The 25,488-nt window shown below is 35.4% G+C and overlaps 1 protein-coding gene across 7 annotated transcripts in view; it reads left to right on the top strand.

The window, feature by feature from the left end:
* GPATCH2 (G-patch domain containing 2) overlaps positions 1–25,488 on the top strand; it is a 211,332-nt gene that overhangs the window by 20,988 nt on the left and 164,856 nt on the right. The window contains exon 6 of one of the 7 annotated variants that reach the window (XM_006748826.2): positions 5–1,891. The exons of the other annotated variants lie outside the window; for them this stretch is intronic. Within the exon in view, the coding sequence (XP_006748889.1) occupies positions 5–37 (33 nt within the window). The 3' untranslated portion in view covers positions 38–1,891. Of the gene's footprint in view, positions 1–4; positions 1,892–25,488 lie in introns of those variants that run through there. 7 annotated transcript variants of the gene reach the window in all.

Here is a 25,488-nt window from a genome sequence, read left to right as displayed (position 1 = left end):
GTAGGCTACAAACTGGACCAGTGAGATTCCCCTATAAACCAAATCTTCTAATGCTAATAAATTAGTTACGTTTTGAACATCTGGGGAATGACATTCGAGGGAACCTGGCTCCTGTCCTCTTCCCCTGGAGGAATATCACTGAAGTGAGAGCCTCTTTGATGAAAAGATGGGGCTGTTTTTGCTGTGGAGGACTGGTATTCTTCCTTTAGTCAGAAGTGAACCTGGTTGGGGAGGCTTTTTAGGGATCTAGGTTGGCCCAGGGTGGGTAGAACTACTGTAAATTTTATATATTTTTCTCTTTTATGATTTTTTTTTTTACATTGAACCCATTTATGTATTACTTGCTTTGCCAAAATACTAACAAAACCTAGAAAATGGAAAACTTCCAGATCTCACATAAGTATTCCTTAATGTTTATATTGTGACTGGTTAAGAACTAATTTTTACATCTCTGACTGTTGTAAATAAACATGATGCATTGACATTTATGGCTCATTTTTAGAGAAGTCTTATATAACCAGCATTATTTAAAATATTTGCATTTTACTCAGGGTATTTTAACAAGGGCTAAGATGAGTAGTAGGTAAGGTTGATAATCTTTACTAGAATTTCTGTTTTGTTCAGTTTGCTTTCTACTTGGAAAATCTGCTCTGTATTGCAAACCCATTGTATTTTATAGTATAGTGTTCATTGTACTACAAAAAAAAATCATCCTAGTTTTAAGCTAACTACAGTGATAACTAGTCTGTGCTAGTGGAATAATTTATTATTACTTTTTAAATTACCTGCTCTGTCTGATACCTGCAACCACTCAAAATTATCATTTTGGCTTAGAGCTTCTGGAAATCATGTGAAAGCTGGTATTTCAACTAATACTGTATGCCTCTGAATCATATTGTCATGTTTAAAAGTGAGAGCTGCTTGCACACCCTTGGCAGACCATATGTGTCACTGTGAGTGTCAGAAATACTTGCATGAGCTCATTTTCACCAGCAGAGGGGAAAATGTAACATTTCTATTGATGGTACAATTTAGACACTCCACAACATTCAGGCCATTTGAATTCTTCAAAATGGTATGTTAAAATGTTGAGTATTTTTTATTACGTTCCAATAATTGATGAAAACTGTGATTTAATACATGTATTTTTATATTGTTGTATGGATTAATTGTTAATTCAGCATTTAATGGCTAACTTAAATATGGTGATTGGGAAAGAAACTTAAAGTTGACATTTCTTTTACCTAAAGGTATTACAGTCTGAAAGATTTCAGAAAATGTATTAAGCAGAAAGCATGTGACATCTTTTAGATTGCTTGTCTAAACTGGAGAGATTAAATATGATAAAGTGCAACTTCGAGTATCTTTACCTTTGCATATTTAAAGTGATATTTTAGAGGTACAATAATGTGGTGTTTGGTCATTGTAAGTAAGCTTTTTTTGTGCTATGTCCTTTAGAGTAAAAATTCGTGATTTTTTTTTTCTGAATTACATAAATGCTTTTATTTTATTTTGTATAATGACTGCCTTTTAGACCTGAATAAGTCACTTTAAAACCTTGGCCTATGAACTTTGCCTTACCAGTCATGAATCTAGATGAATGCTATCTAGTTCTTGGTTCAGTTTTACCTATTTTTATTTTTGGTTCACTGCTTGCTTGAGCATAGCTGGGATTTGTAGCCCATTTTCTAGGCTTATTGCAATCTCACTGTGGTATTTTATAGAAGCTATTACATCTGATAGGCTAGCTTCATGGTATTGATGATACATGGCTTAACCATAGTAAAAGCTGCCTTCCCTCTCTAAATTGTAAAAAGGTGATTAAGTTTCACTTGATGGAGAAATACTATATATGTGTGTTTATCATGGAACAAGTGCATTAGGCCATAAACTGTTTTCCTGGTCTACATTCTTTTGTATTCAAATTTTACTGAAGACAATGGGCTCCTTCAGGTTTTCTTTCTTTCAATCCTGAATTGTCCTTGTTTGGATTTTTAAGTACTGTAATTTTTTTTTTTTTCAATAAAATATCTGACTTGGACAAGAAAGGTAAGAGTTCCAATTTGTGCTGATATTTTTAAATTCTTCTGCTAAGTTTTGTTGTTGTTGTTCTCATGCTGTCCATATTGTATGTAACAGTCTAGTCTTAAAAATCATAATCTCACAAAATAGTCATATTTAAACAGTACCCATGACATCCAGAAATAAGAATTAAATTTAATTCCTCAGACTTTCACACTGGAAAGCCAGATTGCTTTGAAGAGAGATTAATTTTCTGAGCAAAGGCAGACACATGTAGCTACACCCATGAAACAGCATGGCAGCGAGAGGTTTCTTTCTCTTATGCAGATGAGTGGTGACTGCACAGCTAGTCATGACCTCTGAAGGAAATGACTGAAGAGTCTTTCACTGAAATATTAATGGGAACATTCTTGGGGGAAAAGTTTTCAATTGGATTGTTCATTATTCACCATAGTTATGTTCTCTAAAGTCGCCCTGAACACTAATTAGCAAATACTGAACCATTGCTCCTAAGGGAAATACCAGGTTAGGTTCCTGTGAGCCTCGGGTCATGACATTTTTATCAGTCGATCAATACATAACCTTGTTTTACGTATCTTTGTGTCTAGAAACACCTTACTTAATATATATAGTTGATTCATTAACAATGAACTCATGACCAACAGCACTATAACCCATGCCTGAACAAGCTGATCTAATGCGTGTATTTCTCCTCAAGGCACGTCATGGCCTTCTTATGCTTAGGAACCCATGTCAGCACTTCAGCCCTGTGCTTGGGGTTCATTTAAAACAATGAATTGCAAAAAACACAAAACTGAAAAATGGGGCACCAAATAAACCACAAAAACAACACTTGTGTACAGAGTTAGAGCTGAAACAGGAATGGGTACTGTTGTCTTTTTTTACCTCAGTGGGGAATGCACACATGCACCAGGGGACAAATTTTTCAGTGCTCCTGAATGATCCTAGAAGTGCTACAAGAACTGACTTGAGAGTGGGACGTCTGGCTGGCTCAGTCAGTGGAGCGTGCGACTCTTAATCTTGGGGGTGTAAGTTCGAGCCCCACGTTGGGTAGAGAGATGACTTAAAAATAAAATTTTAAAAAAGAGAATTGATTTGGGGCTACAGATATATGTTAGTGAGTAGGCAAATTTGTACATGTGGAACTCTCAAATGGTAATGAGGATTGACTCTATTTAGTTTTGTCAAGGACAAAGTGGTATTACAGAAAAGTTAGAGGTTTTGGAGTCTGAACTTGGTGAATCCCCACTCTGGTTCTTCTTTTTACTTTTAAAGACAAATTGAACCTCATCTTCTCTTTCTGTTAAATAGAGACAATATTTAATTTGCAGAAGTGTTGTCAGGATTAAATGAGGTTATTTGTACATCATAGGTCCAGAACAATTTTGTCACATAATATATATTTAATAAATGATAGTTACTGTTGTTATTATTAGGTATACTAAATACAGAATCTCATGATTTAGAGAACATTTGTATTATGGGTCAAAATGCAAAATATTTTAAACTTTTCATACTTTATATATGATATGCCTTTATATTTAATATTTAAAGTACTTCATATTGCAACCTTTTATGTTTCTTTTATATTTCATATATATTTGAGCCAGCCTTTGTCTTTAATAGTCTGTGAAGAATAATTTCAGGTGAATTTTAGATCAACAGCCGCTGCATTAAATCTCAAACCCTAATTGCAGATTAAAAAACTGTTCTAAATAACTCTCCCTAACTAAGCTTCAATCATTAGGCCATTCATTTGCAGAAAGACTCACACTGTTTAGGAGGTTTTGGACCAGAGTTACCTGATTTTTAAAAATAATTTTGCCCATATACATGACGGGCGAATGTAGTAACAGTTTTGAGAATTTAATGTTGAAAGAAATAACTATTGCTGTACTTCTGTTAGATTAAAGCACTGATTTATTGGAGCCCTGCTAACAAGCCTCTAATATTTACCTCTTTTAGGAGAATTAAGCAAATGAAAATTAATTCTGAGGAATATTCTGAGACCATTATCCAGAAGATGCAGGGTGAATCTCCTGTATTTCCAGAATTTTTGCATCAGGTACAATTCAGAGTGAATAATCCTCAGAATAATGATCCATCAGAGATATATATTTTGGGATATAGCATTAATAAAGTGAATTCAATTACCCTGACTTAGGCATAGCATTTCAGTTAGCCAAGATATCCTACCCCTAAGCATCTTAATTAATCATTGTTCTCTATAGACAAGAGATTTTTGAAAAAAAAAGTTTTTAAACTGATGGTCTTAGAACAGGTGTTACATTTTTCTAAGTTAGCATTCAAATTGAGTGGTTATTGAAAGATCAGGAAATAAATGACTCCATTTAAAATATAGTACCTAAAATCCAATATTAATATTACATAAGGAATTGTACCTAAAGGTTGTAAGGTTCTGTTTAAAAATCTTATCATCATTTCAGTCCAGCTTTTTGTATAGATGAAATGAGAACAAGTATAGTGGTGATGGTGGTGGTTATTCTGTCAAAGAAAATGAATCTGATTTAAGGGACTATTTATTTACATGTGTTTCTCAAGTTAAATATCTGAAAAAAATGTGAACATCAACCCTTAATCTAAATTGTCATGCTGTACAAGTAAGCATACTGTTATATCCACCCTCAAAATAATTTATATCTGTTTAGAATCTTGAGTCATTTCATTGTGTAAGAGAAGGGAATATTGTATATATTTTCTTTCTCTGAAGTATATCATGGAAGACCAAACCAGATTTCATGAGTGGCATATTGAGAATGGTAATGGTACTATAATGATTTACTCTGTCTTGCTCAACCTCTGTTTTATTGTTTCTTAGGATACTAGAGTGGGAATATTTAGTCTGATTTACAGCCTTTTACAACAGAAGGGCCCTTTTAAATGGATTTGATTTAAATAGGGGAACTACATAAACTTTCTCTTAGACTAGTCTAAGAAATTTTATAATAGAAAACAAATCTAAAATGATTTTGTGTGTCCTCAACTGTAATCTGACCGTGTGCTAACTATCTGATATTTTTCAGTGGAATTCAATAACTAAATGCTTAATTATACTCTCTGTGAATTGATATTTGTTTGTATCCTTAAAGCATTTTTGGCTACTTTGCAGAATCCAAGAAGAATATATATTTAGAATTTTCTTATTCTAAATATATATCACATATATTCTAATCTGTTACTATGTTTGTTAATAATTTAGTTTTTATCTTATCTCAAAGTCAGCTTGAGATCCAGATTTCATGCTGGAAATTAATACTTTCTTTCTTAGAACTTATTTTGAGATAAAGTAGATTTTGTATCATACGGAAATACTGCTTAGTAGAATTGTAATAAATATTTCTTCTACAGAAGACATTTTGATAGTGTCTCTTGTTTGATTTAAAATTCTCTATTTTGGTGTCATTATTCACTTTACATTTTACGTATAAATTTAATACCTATAATTGATATTTGAAAATGTGAATCTAATAGTTTTTCATTCTGTTCCACTAAAAGTAGTATCAATATTAATATTGGTATTTAGTCATTGTATTACACTTTATTAAAAGTGGAATATATATATATTTGATAGTATAGATATGTTATATTATTCATTCAACAAGTATTTGAATGCTTATTCTTTTGTCCATATTTAGCTTTTAAAATCCTTTAGGAAAGAATACATAAACATGTTCAATCTTGGTATTTTAATAATGCCAAATTTGTCCACTTACACTTTTTATCTACCTATTTAAAATATTTGTCCCTGCTTTTCTGATTACTTACCACTAGATTTGGCCTGGTTTCTTATATTGTCATTTGGGTTTGTGATACTCCAGAAATACTGGAACCTAGCAAAGAGAGTGAGTGTTAGTAATGACTTACAATGATGCTTACTATGTGCCAGACACTTTTCTAAATTATAGTTATATATTTTAATTCATTTAGTCCTATTAACATTTACAACTTAAACACTTTCAAATTTGTTTTTCCTTTGCTATGCCAAAATTAATGAAATCTGGAAGTTTCTTCACTCTGTTGTCATGTTGCTGAGAAATATAAATAAATTTTCTTCATAAAATAGTCTTCATTCCTGGTTACCAAACGCAATTGGAAGTGTGAGTTATTTTGAAAAATCTGCAGCATTCTTTGCTATCTTGAAGAATGAGCACAATCAAGTTGTGTGCCATAATAAAAATGATAATTAAAATGTTTTACTGTTTTCCATCGGATTAATAACTGAAACCAAATCCTCCATTCCAGTCCTTTTCTTTGTTTCTCAGGTAGTATATAGTACCTTGTTCTTGATCTTTAACATCGTCCAATTCTGATCTGCTTTCTTGCTGTGTTTCTGTTTTCTCTGCTTACCCTCCATGGTCCCTCATTATCTCTCCAAGTCCGTACAATGTACCTAGGAGCTGTCACATGTCTGTTTCAACCATGATGATAGCCTCTGTATTTCTCTTGCACTGCTCTTTTCCTACCCCCCCCCCTTTTTTTTTTTAAGATTTTATTCATTCATTTGAGAGAGAGTGAGAGAGCACAAGAGGGGGCAGGGTCAGAGGGAGAAGCAGACTCCCCGCTGAGCAGAGAGCCCAATGCTGGACTCGATCCCGTTCTCTGGGGTCCTGACCCGGGTTGAAGGCAGCCGCTTAACCAACTGAGCCACCCGGATGTCCCTTTCCTACCCCTTTTTAATGGAACTTGGGTAGACTTCATACAGGAGGAAGATTTGTTAGCTGGGACTTCAGGTGTGAGTTAGCTTACCAACTCACTGGGGAGGGAATTGGCAGACAGGAATGGATGGGCAAGGCTTAAGTTTAAAACCACATGGAATATTCAGGAAACTGAATCCAGTGTTGCTGAAGTATATATAAGGTATGCTTGTGTAGAGGAGTGTATGGTAGACAGGGTTTGTTTGGTGAGGTAGACTGGAATTAGATCATTTCAGACTCTGTTCCACTAAAAGTAGTATCAATATTAATATTGATATTTAGTCTCATTGTATTACACTTTATTAAAAGTGGAATAGATACATATTTGATAGTATAGATATGTTATAATATAATATAATATGCATTCCATGGGAATGCATGCGAACTGATGTAATCTCTTGGGGGGGAGGGATGGTTAAGGTAATCAGATTTGTCTTGAGAGATCACATGAATAGCAGTATAGAGGGTACATTGGGTGGTTATAAGATTAGGGATCTACGGTCTGTCCCTGTCCCCTAGTAGATGGGATCCAAAGTAGACTGAACCGCTATATTTTATTGGACTCAATAATCTGATTGACTTTTGAGTAGTATCCATTCATGCAAAATATATTTATTGAGTCTCTACTGTGTGCTAGATACTGTTCTAGGCCTTGGGGGTTAAAGTAGCAAGGCAGAAAGGTCCAGGAACTTATATTTTAATCAGTAAAAATAAGCTTGGTTGGGGGAGGAGGGTGAGTAAGTAAATAGAAATGGCCATGGAGAAAATTCAACAGGGTGATGTGACACAATTACAGAACATAAAGGTGATTGGAGGTAATATGATTTGCAGGCTGGAATAATTTTCAGCCTTGGCTAATCTAGTGCTTTCTTCTCATCCCTCTTATAACAACCTGGGAAAAGAAACAAGAGTGTGCATTACTGAAACCCGTTTATTCAAGAAGTTGGGGTAGGTCCTAGAGGTTTCTGCTGTTTCCTGACCAGACTGAATGGCAGTTTTTAAATGTCACTGTAGGTAGGCATGTACATTACAAAAGAATGTCATTTTTGTTTACAAAGAACAATAGTACTATTGATGCTTTTGAATTTTTTTTATTAAAAGAAAGTTTACAGGTGCCAAATATTTATATAGTGTTTGGTTTTCTTCTTTGGATTTAATCGTGATGTCTGTTTTGAGATTTAATATTGTGATGTAGTAGTTCTGCCTTTGTGGCCACTTAAATATCGTGCACGGCAATAGTCTTTCTATTACGTTTTTAAAAATACATGAACTGCCACGCTTTCTCTTTTAAAATCTTTTTTCATTTTGCCATTTGTGCGTAAGTTCTTAGGTTATCATGTTGTTAGTAAAGAAAAATGGCTTGTTTAAAGATTGGGGTTTTTTTTGAATCTCCTTAAAAGCAAACATTTGAGGTTTTTAGAAAGTGTCAGGATTATGTTTATCATTTTAAATTACTCTGTTGTATCCTGAGAAACCTTTGAAATAATGTTCTAAAATGTTCTTTCTTTAGAAATTAAGACTGCTGATTGGTAACCGTTTGATTCCGCAGATGGAGACTCAATACCCCTCCTTCCTTGTTGCTCTTTAAAATGGTGGTGACATTGCTGGAGTCCCCATTAGTTTTGTTCTTTCTTTCTTTTTCTCTCTTTCTTTCTTTCTTTCTTTCTTTCTTTCTTTCTTTCTTTCTTTCTTTCTTCTTTCCATATATCTTTTAGAATCGGAGAATCAGAAATGTTGCAAACATTTCACTTTCTTCAAAGCTTCAACTTTGGTTTTCTGCCTTTTATGTTGCTGATAGAATTAATTCTGATGGTCTATAAAACTCAGTTTTCTAATTTGCCTTCAGCTATGTCAGATATCTAATATCAGAAAAATTCAAAATCAATGATGGCTAGAACACTTCCAAAAAAAATATTTAACAAGGGCTTTCTATATTGAAGTCACCTGCAAATCCTCCAACTGAAGGTCAGTTTGAACAACTGAGAATTCACAAAGAAGTCATATAAATAAAAGGGGTTCCCTGTACAACAGTTAGAAAATGCCAAGCAGTTATTTGTTGCCTGTCATGCAGGCAACAGGATTCTGATAAACCAGAGATGCAGGCCAAAAGTATTTATAAATATTTTAAGCCAGTAAAACCTGTAAAATGTTTGTTGTTAAATGACAGTTGTCTAAAACATTGACCAGTGCTTCTTGAGGAAATAAAGTAGAAGTTTCATGATCTCTTTGGATACAAAAGAAGCGATGACTTGGGGTACCTGGGTGTCTCAGATGGTTGAGCGTCTGCCTTCGGCTCAGGTCATGATCCCAGGGTCCTTGGATCGAGTCCCGCATCGGGCTCCCTGCTCAGCGGGGAGCCTGCTTCTCCCTCTGCTTCTCTCTCTGTGTCTCTGTCTGTCTCTCATGAATAAATAAATAAAATCTTTAAAAAAAAAAAAAAAGAAGCGATGACTTGAGCCATCCCCAATATAGCATCTTCCTCTTAGAACTTCGTATTTAAATCTGGTCATTGGTTATAGACAGTTCACCATTATAGCATTGCAGGTGCATTTATCTTTAGGTTACAGTAGAATTGTAGTAATATTTAATAGCATGCACTTGGTCTTTTTGAGGACTTTCAGATTTGTATAGATTTTGAAGTCTGTAGTCTAAAAGTACTTCTTTAGAATCTACAGTCTTTAAAAAGTAAACAATTATTACTTAGGCTTCCTCCCATTCCATTTCATTTACTTGTGTTTTTGATAGACTTTTCTAATTTTTTGATCCACAAAAACATTTTATAAGAGTGTCTTATATCATTTGTTGGATGAATAAATAAGTATGTTTCACCTGACTCAGAAACTCAGTGTCTTGCCTGTGTGTTTTCAGCCACACATTTCTTGGTTCAGTTGTACACACAGGCTCGTGATGTCTTTGTTGTGGGAAAGGCCAGGAATACAAAAATGACTAAGATATGCCTGTAGCCTCAGTACCTTACAGTTTGGTTAATAAAAATTAACTGGGAAAGAGACAGAGAGGGGAGACCTAACATTGGTTAAGGGAAACGTTGATCCCTAGTGGTTTTTCATTCTTCAATTCAAGTTTTAGTTTATGTATTCTCTTTATTCCTTCACTCTTTCCACATCAGACATCTAGTCTGAATCTTATTTCTTTATCTCTCCTGTTAGCCCCTTCATTTCAGTGCCTTAGGGTAGTTACTCATAACCTTACATTTTGATAACACATTAGATTTGTCCCTGGTCTGTCTTCTAGTTTTCCTTCCCCTGATCCGTATCACATGTAACTCCAAATACACATTTTTAAAACATGGTTAAGCCCAAGCCAAAAAATAGTTTTCACTACCTTAATCATAAAATCTAGGTTTGTTCCTTCTACCTTCACCGCTCACCTAGGAACTGTAACACTTCACTCCTTCCCAGATGGTCTTACGTTCTCAACGCGCCCACACCTCCTTCAGCTTTCCCCTCATCAGCCACATCCATTCATACTATAGCTTTGCTCATAGCAGTACCTCCCTCTCCTTACTGTTAGATTCATACCCTTCAAGGAACAGTTCACATTCTTCACCTTTTCTTCAAAACCTTCTCCAACTCTTCACATTTGAGAGATCATTCCATCTTCTGAAGTGGCATTGCCCCTCCTGTCTCTGTTTTATTCTTTATTCTTCTGCTTATGTTTGCATTATACCCGGTAAGTATATTTAGCAGCCCCGTGATGGGAATCCAGCTCAGGCACATAGGATGTGCTTAATAATTTTGAGACTGTTGGTGGAGATTACTGGTCTGTTTTTTAGGGAGTTTTCCACCACTAGTTATGAAGCCAGTTCAATCTTAAGTAACATCCTTTCCTACCAAGAGTAGTGTCTAAATTCTTCATTGTTTTTATGTTGTCCTTTTATGTATGTATTTTATGATGTGATGGCAGGATGGGATTTCATTTAACAAAGCATTAAAGAAAAGCTGATTCGATGCCTAGTGTGCAGATGCAGGGCTTGTGTACCTTTTGGTTGGAGAATCCTTAAATGTTGCTACAATAGGGACTTCCCTTGGAAATAATCTCCTACTAAGTAATCTCCCTCAAGGGTGGTGGGTGGGACAGTGTTGAGTCCACTGGCCAGCATTCTAATTGCAAAGCAGAGGACAGGGACCATTCAATGTGCTGACTTTCACTGAATTCCCCCTGACCTAGTAAAGGTATATCATGTCACCATCAGTATGGCCCCTTTCTAGTTGAACATTTTTATTTTTTTTATTTTTTTAAATTTTATTTTATGTTAATTCAATTAATTAACATAGAATATATTATTAGTTTCAGAGGTAGAGTTTAGTTGCATATGTGAACACCTAGTGTTCATTATAGTTTAACATATTTAAATGATAAATTTTGAGCTTCTGTGCTATAGGGTAGCAGTAGTAATATGATAAGACTGTGGCTAAGGATTCGAATCAGGGGATCAACTTTTTTTTTTTTTTTTCCTTAATAGACTCCCTGTTTCGGAGGTATCTGGCACCTCCAATTTCTGAAACTTTCTGGAGTCTTCTGCTTTAGTCAACTTGCTTTTTGTTGCCACCCTCTCCCCACCCGCCTTGCACTAAAGAAAGCTGAACAGCCAGGCACACACCCATTTGATTTTCATGTATAATTTTGTTGAAGTACCTCGGTTGATGGTATCTTCTTTCCTATTCTCTTTGCCCTAGTGGAATTTTAACTTTTTATTCTTTCATGTCATTTTAGTAGGGCTTTGGGAGAGAACTAAAATAAATGTATGATCAGTCGGTTGTGGGTCCTGGGAAATCTCACCTAGTGTCCTTTTATTGTAATTTTCATTTTTATAAAAAAGTAATAGATGCACAGGTTTTAAAAGTCAACCAGGACAAAAAATATCCAGTGGAAGGTCTTTGTGCTACACCCCGTTCCTCCCATGCCCATCTGTGCAAAGACAGCATCTGTTCTTCTGCATCTCGGTTTTTACACCTTAAAAAGTCAGAGCGGTGCCCGGGCGGCTCAGTCGGTTAAGCATCCAACTCTTGGTTTCAGCTCCGGTCATGATCTCAGGGTTCTGGGATCAAGCCCCACATCGGGCTCCACACTTAGTGAGGCGTCTGCTTGAAATTCTCTCCCTCCTCCATCTCCGCCCCCGTCTTTCTTTCTCTTTCTCTAAAATAAAATAAATCTTCAAAAAAAAAGTCAGATTGTAAATTATACTTTTTTTCATTCATTTGTTTGAACAGCTGCATAATATTTCATGTTAGTATATTGATAAATAATTTATTTCTCATATCAGCTTTTATGTAACTAATATTAAAGGACAGAAATATTTTATTGCTATTAATTATATTACCTCACATTTATTGAGTTCTTACTGTTTGCCAGGTGGTGTTTTAATCTCTTTATGTATGTTAATTCATTTAATGTTGAAAAAAAGCCTACTGAGGTAAATATTCTCCTCTCTTATCTTATAAACCAGGAAACAGGGACAAATGGCTTAAATGACTTGTTTAAGGCCACAGCTAGTAATTGGTAGTGTCAGGATATAAACTCTGACCCCATGGCCAGCTCCCCAGGGACTTAGCCATCAAGCCATACAGCCTCCCCTTCAAGGGTAAAAAATATATTTACACTTAGTTTTTAATTTCTCAAAAAATGTCTGGGCCTAATGGCCTAGAAATAATACATTCCAGTCAGGTAGTTTGGTCACGTACATGAATATATTGGGCAGATTGTTCTGAGTTCTGTTGATTAAGTTGAATGTGTTGAATTGGTTATCTGTTTTGTTTTTCAATGTAATAGTTTGCATCATATAAATATGCTGTCCGTTCCTCCTGTCAACTCTTCCACTTCTTATATGTTTTCTCTCCTGTCCTTTGATTTATTTAACCTGTTGATTTAACTTATTAGGTCTTTGCTGACATTTAAAACTTTTCTTTTTTTATGGATTCACAGATTTTCAAAGCATTGGCTTCATTAAGAAGGATCAGGGTTAGGTCTGAATTCCAACCCTTTTACAAACAAAAATTTTCAGGAATTATACTCTCTTCTGTATTTTTAGCTGAAACTACAGTGATATGACTTGAAAATACCATGGGACTTGAAACTTAAATTTCTTGTCAGCTTATAAAAGTTGTGCTCTTCAAAATTTGATTGGGTTCTCATTTCAAGGAAAGAGTCAAGAATTTTTGTCATCAAATTCTTAATTCACCCTTTTAAATTGTTGCTGATTGTATTGAATAAATAATTTGATTCTTGCTGCAAATTTGGTATTAGCCTTCTTCATATTTATTAGTATCACGACTTTTCCCTAATCTACTTCGCAGATAGCTTCATAAAATACTAGTACATGTCCAGCCTTTGGAGTTGACTGTTTATAGGAAATACCATGTAATCTAACTCTTCCTTGATGAAACAAAATCTTAGAGTCATCCTGTTTCCTCAACAAATAATTGCATGTATTATATATATTACTAACACATTATTGTATATATTCTGTCTTATGTTTGTAATTGAAATGCCTTTATTTCCATTGGAATGCTCCTCGAGGTGCTGGCTGTCTAGCTGACTGGATGAGTTCTCTCCTCCTATTTTTCCCAACAGATAACTTCCAGCTCCCCAGCTCCATGGTGTAGCACTGTGAAGGGCAAGAAGGGCAAAGCAGACACTTTATATATGAGAAGGGGCTTTTCCACAAACACACACACACACATACTTTCTTTTTAGATTATCTTATTGCTGGTCGGTAATCCTTGATTTCATTTAGACACTAGGACATACACTGTTTTCACAACAGTCATAATCATAAACTTTGTTAAAAGTGAATTAAGATATGAATATGTATGAAGAAATTAGATGTTCTCACCATGAATATATGGCATCAATGTGTCTTGAGTGAATTACAGACTTTACTCATTTCTGGGCCATTTGTTTTATATATAGATTAAATATAGATAATTACTCGTTTGACAGGTTACTTTATTACTTTGATAGATCTCAAAGTACTGCATGCAGTTACAGTGTGACTGTTGTAATAATTTGGATTTGCTAATAACCAAAATTAACATTTCATGTGAATTAAAATTTAAAATGGGAATTTGATTTTGTTTAAAGTCAGTTTTACTTCTGGTGGTTATTTTGATTTAATAACAGGATATACTTTTTAATTGAAATTTTTAATTATTTTTAAGCTCACATGTTAAATATAAAAATGTTCTGGAACTATTCAAAATGATAGGTAAAATACTAACTTCCATAGGTTAATCAGTTCATTTCTGTTTTGTGCCTCACTTGTTTTAAAAAATTACTAAATTTATTTGTTGGGAGTAAATGTGCATCACGTGATATATGTACTAAACTTAAAATTTATTTTTACTTTTATGAGTGCTTAGCCAAATACCTACCACATCTTACGTGTTCACTAATTGTTTTCCTATATAACTTTAATACCTTGTCTTGCAAGAATGTGTGTTTTAGATAGATGTTAAATGGTTTAGCTGTTTCAAAGTTATTTGCACACCCTCATTAAGATTTGCTATTTGGGGGAATAAAATTAAAAGAGTCTAATCTAGTTATCATGTTTTAATCCATATTTTTTATTTTGTTTTGTTTTGTGTTTCAGTAAGGATTCCATGTTTCTGGTTCAAAGAGGTTTCTACCTGGTCTTTCAGGTTAAGGCAGTTCTTTAGGAAAGCAGATCTGTTCTGGCTATGTAATGCATTTTATTTAATTTTATAGTTTTATGATATCATATATTAGAGATTGCCAAAAATATAGAAAAATTTTAGAGAACATTTTTGGATTTGATGGATTACCACTCTTGAAAGGGAAACAAAACACTAAATATTTCTAATCCCGCATTATTTACCGCATGGGTGGTTAAATGCTACTTTAAGCCTCATAAAATTAAAAGGGAAAAATCTGCCAACTGTAGCAGGAATTGGATTTAGGAAGAGTGGTACAGAGCCAAAATATTGCTACAGAATTAAATGTCAAAAATCTTCTTTAATAGTAGATATATAGTTCACAGTGCCTGGTTATGATTAATACATTTAATCTAAATCACTGAAAGTTGCACTCTCCTTTTCCATAAAATACAATAGGACACAAATCAGTTTTACTGTAGATGGATAACAATTGGAAAATAATGCATCTTCCCGCCCAATAAATTGTCAGTTATACCTTTTAACTAAAATCAATTCATCTTTCCAAAATTTATTGCAATTTCTAATAATAAATCTCCTCGAATGTTTATTCATTTGGTTTTTGATACATTTGTGCCACTTTTGCTATGGTCTAATGTTTTCTCTTTTGATTCATTGTAAATTAGAAAATCTATTTTGAGTCAGTTTTCTGGTTAAGAAGTTAAAATCTATAACCTAGCACCTTTTTCACTCTCCTTTGTGCATTTTAATACCCTTGAACTTGAACTTAAATGCAATCCAGTAAATTCTTTTCAGAAGGAGATTAAAAGACTTTCCAATGTAACTTCTTGAGTAAGGGCCAGATTCATAAAACAAGCACTTAGGAGGTTGTTAGATGATCGTTGCCATAGATCCATTTTGGAATAAAAAAGAGGAGAAAGAAATACATGGGTTTGTGTCATCATTTCATGTAAGTATTTAGTACAAAAAGGAAATGCCCATTTGAATTAGGATAAGATATTGATCATATTGGGTGTCTGCTTTTATTTTCTTTTGATTGCAGTAACCCAAAAGTGTCATTGAAAGGAAGTACAGATAACCAGCTATGTTCAGTCTATCTCCTACGCAGAGGTCTTCCCCTTATTAATCTCCAGATACACTTTTTAATCTCTATATATACATTCAAGATTATTTTTTTAATATATCCTGAGTGTGCAGTCACATTGGTTTTTCACATACACTGTTTTAGAATATAATCATTGTGATGTTTTTAATACATGATACATGAGTATCTCTATACCCTTAAGATTATCATTAGACTTAAAATAAATCCTTCAAATACTGTATGGTGAACCCTGACTCGTGTCATCTTAATTTTATACCTTCTTCCAGATATTCCACAGTGAAGTTCAGAGTGGTACCCTTTTTTTTTCTGTCTCCACCTCCACTGTGCTATTATATAAAATTTAAAAATGAAGTAAGCATCAGGCGCCTGGGTGGCTCAGTTGGTTAAACGACTGCCTTCGGCTCAGGTCACGATCCTGGAGTCCCGGGATCAAGTCCCGCATCGGGCTCCCTGCTCAGCGGGGAGTCTGCTTCTCCTTCTGACCCTCCCCCCTCTCATGCTCTCTCTCTCTATCTCATTCTCTCTCTCAATAAATAAATAAAATCTTTAAAAAAAAAAATGAAGTAAGCGTCAGTTGACTTGCCCACAAATTACATAAAAATGTGTTTGGAATGAACATGTTCCGAGGTTTGGTGTTAAGTCTATACTTTTTATATTCTATCAAATAAAATTCTGAAGTAGATTTTTGGAATGGATACTCTTAGAAATGAAAGTACATTAATTTGAGTTAAACCTGTAACTCTTTAGCGAATTTGTGTCATTGCTAATATATAAGATGCCATATGATTAATTTAGCAGTTAAAAAGGTGATTTTAGTGGCCAGAATAGCCAAAATAGGATTCATTATTTGGGCTAACTACACAGTGAAGAAAACAGATGTTTTCTAAGGCAAAGATCAGACATGAATTTCAGGTCTGTCTTATTCATCTAAAAATAGTGCTGCTTTTTTTTTTTTTAAAGCTGTGAACTTAATAACTTTTTTGATATTGGCTTCTTTAATACAAAGTATAATATTCATTTGGACTTATCAAATTAATCTCTGTATTAACAAATGGCAAGTTTTCATAAATTTAGCTAGCTGTAAAAACTTTAAAAGTAATCTCCGACTTACGTGTACTTCTTAATTTGATTTTCCCATCACATTAAATATGAAAGTAAATCAAATCATGCTCTTTTAAATAAAAAATGATAAACTGAAATGCTCTGCCTTTCGGGCGCCTGGGTAGCTCAGTTGGTTAAGTGACTGCCTTCGGCTCAGGTCATGATCCCGGAGTCCCGGGATCGAGTCCCACATCGGGCTCCCGGCTCAGCGGGGAGCCTGCTTCTTCCTCTAACCCTACCTACCCCCTCTTGGGCTCTCTCTCTCACTCTCTCTCTCTCTCAAATAAATAAATTCTTTAAAAAAAAAAAAAGAAATGCTCTGCCTTTCTTTTAAAACACTAATAACAGATTTGAATGTTATTTTTCTGGTGGTTTTATAAACATCGGCTAATGATACAGAGTCAATTTATTGCTTAAGTGTTAGGATTTTGCTGTGTTACTGTCAGTTATGAAGACTTTAACAGCAGCTACATAATATCACAGTTGTCACCTTTGCGTGGTAGTCAGTTTTGTGAAGCACAACAGGTTTGTTCTACCCACCTTTCAAAAGAGGAAGTTAGGATTCTGGGAAGACAAGTAGGTGACATAACTAGGAAGAGGCAGAGCCAGGACCAACCTGCTGATTCCTGGTCCCATAGACTTTTCCATGCCCCCACCTGCCTTCCTGTACTTTTTCCAGTTGAATGTGAATCCATCCAGCAGGCTGAAATTTTGTTAATGTTTTAGCCATAGTTTGAGGAGTTGCCAGGTAAATTTTTACTGTTTTCAAGCAAAATAAACGTTTTGAGGGAAGTCTACATGTTTTTCCCCAATTCTCTAGTTCAGTCTCTTGGCCACTGACTCAGTCTAACTCTTGTTTAGCCTTTCATTCTCTACTTTCTTTCACCCTGTGCTCAACTGTCCTCAAATCCTAATGTGATCCTTCTGACCCAGTTGACTTTTAACTTGAAATCTTTCAGTGCCTCCCCTTGGTTTCCCAAATAGCATGTAAGCTCCTTTTCTTCCTGTCTAGGTCTTTGCCATTAGGGCTTCTCCTCACCTTTCCCCATCTCCGTGTTCCGATTCTCCCTGGTTGATGCATCCTGAATGTGTCTTGCGCTTTCCAGCTTCTGTCACTTTGATCCAACTATTTTCACTACTTGCAACATCACACTTCGTGTCAGTCTGTGGAAATCTTACCCATTCATCAAAATACCTTTTAGTTAAAACCTTACCTGAAAACTTCCCTGACAGAAGCCATCTCTCCTGTCAGGCAAAGGCCTCACTCCCGTCACCTCAGGACTCACAGAACCACGCGTTAGCCACTTCCGGTAGAATGCAACCCAAAAGCATGGAACTGGAAATCGGAATAACTTCTCTGAGATCCATGATTCACTGGCTGGGTAACCTTGAAGAAATCACTTTCTGAGCTTTAGTTTCCTCATCCCTAAAATAGGGATAATAAAAGATAAGATGAAATAAGGTATGTAATAGGACTTTGTGAACTGTAAAGGAACTATTATTACTCATTCATTTCAAGAGTCCAAAGCTCAAATGCCTTCAGGGGCCAGGCAGATAATACATACATACATACATACATACATACACATATATGTGAAGTAGCTTTGTGTTAGGGATGTATGTAGCTGCGTACTAGAAAGGGCATTCCTAGCTCAAGGTATTCAAATTCAAAACATTTTAAGATAACTTTGATAGCCAAAAAAAGGAAAAAAAAAGAAAAAACAACAAAAAACCTGCTTACTGGCCAAATACCGCTGCCCCCTTGTGTATATCACTTCCCACAGCTGAGTAAAGCAATATTGCATTCCGATAAAACCTTGCATGTTGCAGGTACTTCATGAACTTTGGGAGTGTCAGTGGGGGAGTAGATGACTTAAGTGGAGTGCATAAGTGAAGTTTAAAGGTATAATGTGGGAAATGAGATATTTGCATTTTAATCTGTTTTCCTGATCAGCAAGCAAGGGGTATAAAGACATTATATGGACCATGGTTTCTCTTTTGGTCCTCTCGTGAAAACTTCCTGTGTATGTCCAATGCACAGTTTTGCCTTAACCCTTTTCAAGTAGTGTTAACTGCAGAAGCACTATTATAGTTATTGAGAATTCAGGCATTTTAACCTAAGGATATTATTTTCTCTGTCCTCTGTATTGGTGGGCTCTGGCAGACTGAAGAGAGCTGTATGAGTCTAGTGCCTTTTCCATTCAATTGCTTTTCCTTTGATCCTTGACAGTTGGCTGAAGAAAAGCCTAGTGCTTGAGATTTAATGATTCTTTTCCCTGGGATCTGAGAAATACGTGCTGTTTGTTTTCTTACCTTTAGAGAGTTAAATGTATCTTATCCAGTGTATTAGAAGCCACTTGTAAGACTTAGATTTAGGTACAATTAATTCTTGTGTCTTTCAAAGGAAGTATTATAGGCTTAGTTCAATGCTAAAATAAAAACCAAGGGCCCAAGGTCTCTAATGTGTCTGTACTCTTTGTATTTTTCTCATATTTACCAATGAAATGACCATCTGCAGTTATGGTATGAAAAGCTGGTGCCAAATGACCTTGATAAAAGGAAAATTATATTCCGGTATGGTGACGGAAACTATTGTGCTGTTTTGCAAAACTAAGTCAGACATAAGCTTAGCTGTAGTATTTACTCATTAATAGAAACTTGACTGTTATTAGATTAATTGAATGCAAATAAATGAAAGCTTTGTTAATTTGACCTTTATGATCTGAGTGGTACAATGCTTCCATCAAGAAAGAGAAATCAAATCTTTTGACCTTATTTAACTGCCCTAGAATGTCTAGTAAAGAAAGGATGCTGCTTCTATGAGGAATAATTGAGACATAAAAGCCATTGCCTACCAAGTTGTCTGGCACAAAATCATTTGGAAAAAAATTTCCCTTAAAATTATTTCCATATTTTCTTAGACTCTCTTTTAGAGTGTTTATTCACATATAAAGTAATTAAGTGATTCTGCTGTAGGTTTTTCACTTGCCGAAATAATTTTCCTGTTTATAAATATAGAACTCCTCAGCTATATACAAATTTAAAACCACTTGGTTTACAATATTATGCACATGTTATATTTTTTTAAGTTTGGGGACATTTAGAGCATATAGAACGACTGGGTGTCTTTCAATCATCCAGTTCATTTCCGTCTAGGAATATTTATTTAAACATTAAGTAGCAAATATCCATTGAGCAATTATTGTGTGCCAGGCACCATTCTCTATATTTGGTGATACACCAGCAGGCTAAAACAGAAATCCCTATCTTTGTGAGCTTACCTTTTAGTAGGTAGCACCTATATGTCAACACTTTGCTAGGTATAAAATCTAGAAAGCTGAGTAAGTTTTGTTCTTGCTCTTAGAAGAGCTTACACACTAATTACAGAAAGGAATATAGAGAATTACAACATAATGGGCCAAATTTTAGGAAAGAGGTGCTAACTGAACACAAAAGTAGGGGCATCTCACCCAGCTTTAGAACAGCAAGGAGAGGTGTTAACTGAGGACTAAAAGAGGAATCTGAGTTGTCCGGATGAAATGAGTATAATAAATGGATCTCCCTTTGCATCACTATTACTGGTCACATATTTGATTATATATATTTCAGTTGTGTTTAGAATATATACCATTGGTTTTATGTGTTCGTAGTGGAATATTTGTTTGGCTTGTTATCTCCATCAAATTATCTCCCCTGAGGGTGTAGGTGTCCTCTTCTGATGTCAGCCAACATTAGTTTATGACTGTCACCTGTCTTAAAATCCATTATTTTGGGAAGTTATCTATTTCAGTTGATATGTACAGCGTTCTGTATGAATGGTGGTACTGACTAAAGATAAAGAACAACATAGAAGGTATTACTGAGTTCAAGATTCGCAAACTATTTCATTTTATTTTTACTCTTAGTTCCTTTGGAAGGGCATTTAATTATTTGGTTGGGATTTTTTTGCAAATGTCACATATTGGGTGACGTCTTATGGTTCTGTTAAATTTTAATAGGTTAAATGCTTTGTTAAAAAAAGAAAAACAACTTTTAGGCTTTTTAATGATGAGGTCATCCAAATCGTTATAATAATAATGTTTGAAAACACAACTGTATGCTAAAAAAAAATCCTGCCCACTGACATAGCTTTCCAGTAGGTAGATCAGTAGTCTTGGTTATTTTCTGAGGCACTGTCATTGGATCCAACACTGTCCAGGTATCAGAATTAAGTCACTGCTCTCAGTGGTCCTTTGCAATTGAGTGTCTGGTTATGCTGCTGAGAAGACTCTTCGGTGAAGCAGAGACTGTAACTCTCTTCTTCATTGACTTATCTTTTCCATCCTCTTCAAATTCCTTTAAGACTCCTATCATCCTCTTCCTAGGTCACCACTGAACTCCTGGCTAATGATTCATCCAAGCCTTTCTCAACTTTCTCTTTCTCAGCTCCTTTTTGGCATTTGTCATTTTAGCTCCTTCCTATTAAAACTGCCGCCTTGCTTTCTCATTATTGTACCTTCTCCGTTTTCTCCTTCCTCTGCAGCCGCTCCTCTGCCCCGGCTGTTTTCCTGGCTTCTCTTTTTCCCCTGTCTTGGATATTGGCATTCTCGTGTTTGTTTGGTGTTTGTTTTTATTCTTGGTCAGATTCTCTTCTGTCTGTGCTTTTTCTTTTGTTCTAACAGCTTTCAGTTCTTACCTCTATGCAGAAGGCAACGAGGTCTTTTTATGTTGTGCCATGTGCCCTCTAGCCCAGTGGTTCTAGGTATTTTTTTCCATTCCAGTATACCTGAGAGGTAATAACACATTACCTCACTGTGATGACTCACTCAGATAGTAGTTCTTAACTGTGGGTGGGCATCACAGTTCCCACCACCTCCACATTGGGAACAGCATGGATAGTTTGAAAATCCTACCAAGGTAGTTCTAACACATGACGTGTGGCCATGTCCCTTCTACTCATCCTGATCTCCGCCTTTCCTTTCAACATTTAAGAATCACCCTTCTACCCCAAGAAAACTTCAGCTCCTTTGCGGTCATCTGCATCAGGTTATTACTATGGTGACTTGACTTGATACTCCATTATTTATTCTTGTCTCTTCTAAAGCATGTCGAAACCTTTAATTGAAGGTTTAGTTTATATAAGTAGTACTCATGTGGATCACATTTTAAATGAAAATCATCATTGAGTTGAAGAACAAGAAGGTACTGAGATTTACTATGTACCAGGTACTTTGTAAGGTCTGGAAGCCCAAATAACAAATGATACACAGCTCTAATCTTAAGGAATCTACAATTACTAGGCTGTATAGACTAATGCCCAGCTAAGAAAAGTTGTGAGTGCCATAATAGAGCTATAAGCCAGTTGCCCTAATGAGAGCAGAATAAATAGTGATCACTTCTATAAAGGGGCAATACAAAAAGTGTATTTGAGCTGTGCCTTTCACTGAGGAGGTCTTCCCACAGAGAATAGGAAGGGTGTTATTCTATAGTAGAAAGACCAGGCAATTGGAATTAGAAGGGACTCAATTTGAGTTGCCACTGTTACAGGGTCTTAGGCAAAATTACTTAGATCTCTTATCTCCCCTCCCCCGTCTTTTAATTACTTTCCATCATATGACCTTTCTTTTCTTTATAGCATTCACCCTAATCTGAAATTATATGTATATTTTTTTCTTGTCTGGCGTCTCCAACTAGTAGAATGTAAGCTTCCAGGGTCAAGGACTCTTGTCTCTCTTGTTCACTATTCTCCTCAATGTCTAGAACAGTGCTTGACACATTGTAGGAACTCAATACATTTTGAATGAATGAACATGGATTCTTGTGAAGATTAACATAGATTTGTTTGTAGGTATTACTTGTGTGAACAAACAGGTCATCTCATTCTAATTCTAGTGCTTAAATTCAGCATAACTGAAGATGAAGAGTTATAAAAATGCATGGCTAGTTTAACAACTATTGAGTACTCAGGTGTGTTAAATTTAAGGTACATGGATAATAATGTCAAACCTCTGACAATACAGGGACCTTAGAACTCTAATTTTGATCATCCTTCAAACTTGAACATTCTCTTGCTTTCTAATCTTTCAGTTTTATAAACCTATGAATTAGACATTAGTATTAATGTACAGTGTTTACTTAGATCTACAAGATTTACCAGATTCTTTCTTACTATTTCATCTAACATTTCATATTTTCTTTACGGGATCACTTTTCTTTGAATATGTTCTTAGAAGGTATTTTAGTGAAGTTTTAAAACTGATAAATGTGTTCTTTTTAATCTGCAACTGGATTCCTTTCACGCTTGTTTGTAAAAAATAGTTTTTCTGCATATGTAATTCTGGATTAAACAGTTTTTCTCAGCACTTGGTGGATACTCTGTCACAGTCTTCTGGCATTCATTGTTGCCATTGAGAAATCTGTTTTCAGATTAGTGACAGATAACGTAGTTTTTACCCCCCTCTGGCTGATTTTTTTGTTTGTTTTTGATAATTCTGTGGTTTCACAACATGATGTATTGGTGTGAATTTATTTACCCTGGTTTTTTGTTGTCTTTCCTTTGTCTGGTAATTGCGGTCTTTAACCAGCTCTTAAAAAAAAAAAAAAAAAAAATCAGCCCTTATCTAAATATTGTCTCCTGTTTATTATGAGTCTTCTATCTTTCTAGGATTCCAGACAGATAGATGTTGCATTTTCTCATTTTATTCTCAATGTCTCTTAACCCTTTTCTCCTGGTTTCCATTTCATTGTCTTTCTGTGCCACATTGTAGGTAATTTCACCTTTGTTGTCCAGTTAACTAGCTCTCTTTTTATCTGTGCCTAGTCTGCTGTTTAATTCATCTGTGCTGTTAAATGGGAGTAATCTAATACTGGAATTAATCATTTATGAGGTGCAGGTAGTCTTTAATGTACTCATATTTTACTGCATTTGACGCAAAAGAGGTTTATAGACTCAAGAAATCCTAATTTTTAATGCCTTTATAACATGCTCAGCCATATTTGGTACTTTACAAAGAATGTTGTATTTCTGTACTTTTATTTCTGTTGTAGTATAAGCTCTGCAATGTCAGGTGCTCCTATTAGTCACAGTTAAGTGTATTTTATACTCAAATGTTAGTTGAGAATAAGACACTGGCTAAGTAACTGAGTCAATTATATTTATAACTCATTAGTTATCTGTTTACTGACGTGCTGGCTAGTTATACTGTGAATTGCTTACATACCTGCCACCTTCTTCTGGTCTTTGATAACACATGACTTAATCTAGTGTCTTCAGCTTCACAATATTTTGATATTAAGCATTTATTTTTGAGCTTTACAACTTTTTATTTTTTTACCAACTTTAATACTAAGTATTTTGCGTCTTTAAAAGTGAAATTGTGGTGTTGCCTTTTCTGCTCTTCATTTTTTGGGGTTTATTGCCTGGATATTTTCCTCCCCTTACAGCTTTTCATAGTATGTTATTAGTTGAAAAAATGAACACACTTACCATGCTCTTATATGGAATCAATCTTTATATTCACTGTCATTCATTTTGACATTTTGATGTTCTAATGGCTTTACGAAAATTTTTATGAAACTGCTTTATAAAAATACTTTGTACAATAGTTCAAATGCTATAGACTTGTTAGTTACATAATTACATTAGTAATTAGTTAGTTACATACATTATTTTGCAATAATTTATGTGGTATCCAGCATTGCACCAGTAACTTTCAACTTTGTCTCTTCTGTGGCAGTCAAAGAAAAAAAGCAGTGGGTAAATGAAACAGGAAACGGGTAAAAAGAGGAATCGGAATATAAAAAGAAAGAAGTAGGGGAAAATAATGAACAGTGGCCAACTCGAGTCATAATGCCCAACCCGGGTAAGGCCTTTTGTGTCTGTGTTTCAAATTTACCTCACGTGACCTGGACTCCTTACTTCCTGACTCCCACCTCTCAAGTACCTCAGCTATTTTCTGACAGAAGTGAAAATGATCAAGGAAGGTAGAAAAGGCAATTTGACCTTAAACTGAAAAGATACTACGCTTTTAACAGTCAAAACTGTTCCTCTGCGAAGCATTCCGGAGCTGGACACGCACGTGTGCCCATGTGTGTGCACGTAGCCCCAGTCTCAGGAGACCTAGTCTCCCACACGGCCCAGTGAGAAATGAGCGGAGCCCGAAGCTCTGTCACGCGGGCCCTGTCTCACCAGTGGCATCAGGAACTGGAAGGAGCACTGAATTTAGGAGTGGGCGTGAGATTTTCTGTTTTAGCCCTGCAGCCGGTTAACTACATGAACTTGTACAAGTCTTTAACTTCTTTACCTTCAGTTTCTGCTCTTGCCTTTGTTTTATACCTTGTCAGTCATTTATTGAGGTCCTTTTAGATATTAATACTTATTTCTAGTTTGCTTATCTGTGAAACAGAACTTTTGAAATCAGGGGTTTTTTCTAAGAGGCTCTCTAACCTTGTTTAACCTGCAGACCCATAAAGCCCAGTAAAAGGTAAGGACAAGAGAAATAGGGCGGGTACAAATCCGTTCCTGCAAGCCTAGAGCAGCGATTTTAAATTTAGCCTCCAGACAAGTCTTGGAAGATGGTGGGGATGGGTCTTGTTAAAATGTAAATTCTGATTCTGGAAGTCTTGCATGGGGCTTGAGATTTTGCATTTCTTTTTTTTTTTTATGTTATGTTAATCACCATACATTACATCATTAGTTTTTGATGTAGTGTTCTGTGATTCATTGTTTGTGTATAACACCCAGTGCTCCATGCAGAATGTGCCCTCCTCAATACCCATCACCAGGCTAACCCATCCTCCCACCCCCCTCCCCTCTAGAACCCTCAGTTTGTTTCTCAGAGTCCATCATCTCTCATGGTTCATCTCCCCCTCCGATTTCCCCCCCTTCATTCTT

This window comes from Leptonychotes weddellii, chromosome 6 (assembly GCF_054177405.1).
Source record: "Leptonychotes weddellii isolate Sample4059 chromosome 6, ASM5417740v2, whole genome shotgun sequence".
Lineage (NCBI taxonomy): Eukaryota > Metazoa > Chordata > Mammalia > Carnivora > Phocidae > Leptonychotes > Leptonychotes weddellii.
The sequence above is the reverse complement of the archived record's forward strand: the minus strand, read 5'-3'. Positions and strand labels throughout refer to the sequence as shown.